At 33.7% G+C, this 4,124-nt stretch overlaps 1 protein-coding gene across 1 annotated transcript; it reads left to right on the top strand.

Annotated features, from left to right (window-relative positions):
- LOC104698793 (putative CCR4-associated factor 1 homolog 8) lies at positions 3,028 to 3,978 on the top strand. Its single transcript, XM_010414185.1, has one exon. The coding sequence runs from the start codon at positions 3,049 to 3,051 to the stop codon at positions 3,976 to 3,978; it is 930 nt and encodes a 309-aa protein (XP_010412487.1). The 5' UTR covers positions 3,028 to 3,048.

Below are 4,124 nucleotides of genomic sequence, written 5' to 3'. Positions count from 1 at the left end.
ATAAAACATACACATCTCTGTAGATAGAAAGACATAATGAGACTACATCTTTCTCTCTCTTATCGCACTGTTCATCTTTCAGAGAGAGAAATGGCGATTTCCGGTTAACCGGAAATTAGTATACTTTTTGTTTTTGTTTTCCAACTTTGATGGGATCTAGATTTCCTACTTAGTCCTTGTTAGTTTCCTAGCTTGTTTTGTATTATCGACTAAGTTAGGATTTTGTTTCTACCTTCTTTTTACAGAACTTTATTCAAATCCCGTTTGTTTTGGGTTGGATTAACAAGCAACTTGATACTTCTTCATAGATGGAGTAATTTCTTCGTCGCTATGTCCTCTACGTTTAGGATGGAAGACCTCTCCTCTAGGTCTTAGACGAAGCTTCCACTTGGAGTTAGTTTGAGTTGTCTTCTGATGAATCCAATTTAATTGCAGCGGTTTTACCTGTAGAAGGTTGGCTCTAAATCGTTGATTGCAAGCTTACATATGCTGCTGTTATCGTCATCGGCGGAAAGAAGCAGAGAGTGAATTCAGATCTACGACGGCGGCGAGAAGCAACAAGAACAAACGAGAAGAAATATGGTGGACCCTCTCTTGCTCTTCATCATACACGTATTCAATATGTGTTAATGTTGTATTTGGGTTCTCCTTATTTTGGGCTTTAATAAGGCTTGTAATCACGTTTGTAATCTGCCCTTTATGGGCTTCATAATATAACAGTTGGCCGACCAAAAAAATACATATAAATTAATAAATACATATAAAAAATAACGAAATTCAATAAAATAATAATTTAAATTTTTATATTATATAATCCTAATAATATTATAAAATAAATTAATAATGATATCAATTTATATATATATATATATATATATATTGATACAGTAAAGTAAGTTTCTCTTAAACTTTGTATCTATAAAATAATTTTGATGTTGCATTTCAAACAATAATAATATGAAATATTCTATAACATATCATAAAACAGCTAAAATTTTTTAAAGTTTTCAATTTATAAATATGTATCATTTATATTTTGATAGTTTGATAGACTATTAAAATACAATAATTGATATTCTTATTCATAAATTTGAATATTTATGTCATGTGTATAAATGAATTTGTCTATAATATTTGCAATTTATTGTTAATAATACTTTTTAATTTTTCAAATTAAATTCTAATACCATAAAATTTACAACATCCAAAATTCTAATCTTATTTTGCAAAATTTATCTCAATTTATATTTTTTTAAAAAATTAAACAATTAAAAAATACTTATAAATTAATCATTATTAATTTATACTATAAAATAATAATTATTAATTTATAGATAAATTAATATCACTATAAATTAATAAAATATCTTGGTCTCAACATTATTAATTTATAGAGGTTTTACTGTATATTAAATGTTTCCAAAACGTACCCGATTCAAAATATTTTTTAAAAAATTCACTTCCGCGTTTTCAAACGTACCCATTTCCACGCACCCGCTTCCGATTCCATGCAGCTTAGCTGTTCACAAACCAAAACAAATGATGACCTGGAATGCTGACATGGATGATGCGTCCGAAGTGGCAAGTCAGCCACCAAACAAATTATAACTCAGCCAATAATTAAATCAGCCATCAAACAAATTATAACTCAGTCACAACATGAATAACATTACAGTAATTAAAAAACAAAAAAATGGCTGCCAAATTCAGCTGCTTAATCTACTGAAAATATGTAACTCAGCCATATTGTTTAATAAGTCAGCCGTAACTGAATGATATTCTAGTAATTAATCTTTTGCTACTAAGTCAGCCGTAAAATGACTGAGTTGTACGATAAGTCAGCCTATCACGGCTGAGTTATAGATTCCATTGCCGCTCTTACTCAAATGTTTTTTCCATAAATCAGCCCCAACATACCATAACTCAACTGTCATTACCTCTGTAACGCGTTACGGCTGAGTTATTTAATACACGTCAGCGATTTCTGACGTGACGTCTGAAGTGGCAATGGCATTTTTGTAATTACGTTTTTTCCTATAATATAAAATAAGGGCACGTTGTGTATTTGAAAATACCCGAAATATTCTAGTAATAAAAAAAGATTTGTTGATAACGGTAATATTACCTAATTTGGAGTACATTTGAGTAAATCTCCGAATGAAAAAGGTAAAAATCATCAGTTTTGTTGTTTCTTGATAGGTCGAGTCCTCCTCTTGTTGTTACCATAAACATAATCTTGTAAAGCTTGAAATCGAAGAAACAGTTGATTATATTCCTCAGCGGTTCCAATCTCATCGGCTAACACTTTTCCACACCAATTACACGACCTGCAAAAATATTTTTCAACATCTATAAACTATAAAAACTTTTTTTCAACTAAAAAGATTGGTAAAAAAAAAAGAAATTTGGTGAGAGTAACATACTTGACATTGCCTTCAGGGTGGATAGGAGTTTTAACACAGCAATGACCACACCACATCCTTTCTTCAACTTCACTGCCATTGTTCGTGGTTCAACACAAAACCACTAATTATGAATGTAACGTAAGATGTGTTTTTATTTTATAGAGGGGACTAATTAATGTAAGCGGATTCCTTTTAGGTTTTGGAAAATTGTGTTGGATAAAAAAAAAAAAGGAAATTCTACAGCTATTTAAATTAGGAGATTTTGTTATCTTTTTAAAGTAGATTACAAATATAGGTTTTATGAGTTAGAGAGCAAGAAATTGAATTTGTTTATTCGACGGACATGAATTTGACTTTGAGCGTGGTCATGTTTTTGATCATGACTATTAAACTTACTTCGATTCAATTAGTCTGGTTTTGTAAAAGAGAAATTGGTATTATACGTGTATATGTAATTATCAGAAAAAGGGGATAATAAAATCGACAATATTGGAAAAAGGAAATTTTCCTTTTTTCCAAAAATACTACAAACTATATATATATTGTTTTTCTCTCAGATAATAAATAGTATTTTTCTCTTTGCTCGTAAACAAAAAAAAAAAAAAAGATGAGTTCGATTTGGAGGTGGAATTGTAAGGAAGAGATGAGTTCGATCAAAGATTGTTTAAGAAACTACCGTTTTATAGCGTTTGATACAGAGTTTCCAGGTAGTTTAAGGGATACACCACAACACGCTTCGGATGATCAACGTTACACCGACATGAGTTACAGCGTAGACAGGACGAAACTGATCCAGTTAGGTCTAACTCTGTTCGACAGCAACGGAAGAGTCGGTGGAACTTGGGAGATCAACTTCTCTGATTTCGGAGATGCTGAAGACGCGAGAAACGAGAAATCCATCGAGTTCCTAAAACGCAACGGTCTAGATCTGAAGAAGATTAGGGCCCAAGGAATTGAAATCGACGGTTTTTTCAATGATCTCTCTTGGATTCTGAAGAGGACGGGGAACATCACTTGGGTGACGTTTCACGGGTCGTATGATATCGCGTATATGTTGAAGTGTTTCACCGGAGGAGAGTCTTTACCCGTGACTGCTGCCATGTTTGCGAAAGCCGTAGCTAGAACCCTCGGCTCTGTTTTTGATCTGAAAGCTATAGCGGGTAGATACGAAGGACTTGGTTGCCGTTTAGGTTTAGAGCATCTAGCAGATGCGTTGGGACTTGACCGTGTTGGTACCGCTCACCACGCCGGTTCAGATAGCGAATTAACCGCTAGGGTTTTCGTTAAGATGACTAAGATCTTCCACGATGTGCAAGAGGCTGAAGGCTTTGTTTATGGACTCGGCTATAGAATCATCTCTGATCGTCTAAAGCGCAGACAACAAAAACAGATCCACCTTGCGATGATGACCAGATGCTACGGTCCACCCCCACCACCACCGCCTCCTCCACCGCCGTTTCCGCTACTCAATCCGATCTTTGTTCCTGGGTTTCCTCCACCAGATGCTATGTTTGTTCCTGGGATTCCTCCTTTTGGTGATTTTGGCTATGGGCCTAGCTTATGTATGTATTAAATCTCAAGGAAAAAACTGCTTAATTAGTCCTTACCTTAACTTCGATGTGTTTAGTGTTAGTCAACAACACATCTCTTCCTGTTAGTATTGTCTCAATGTATCTGTTTGTATCCGATTTAATTTTGATGAAAAGTTGAGTTTTTTTT

This window comes from Camelina sativa, chromosome 6 (assembly GCF_000633955.1).
Source record: "Camelina sativa cultivar DH55 chromosome 6, Cs, whole genome shotgun sequence".
NCBI classification, from domain to species: Eukaryota; Viridiplantae; Streptophyta; class Magnoliopsida; order Brassicales; family Brassicaceae; genus Camelina; species Camelina sativa.
The sequence above is the reverse complement of the archived record's forward strand: the minus strand, read 5'-3'. Positions and strand labels throughout refer to the sequence as shown.

What these genes read in the sequence shown, in the direction of transcription:
- LOC104698793 (XM_010414185.1), top strand. Translation starts at nt 3,049, where the DNA reads ATGAGTTCGATCAAAGATTGTTTAAGAAACTACCGTTTTATAGCGTTT.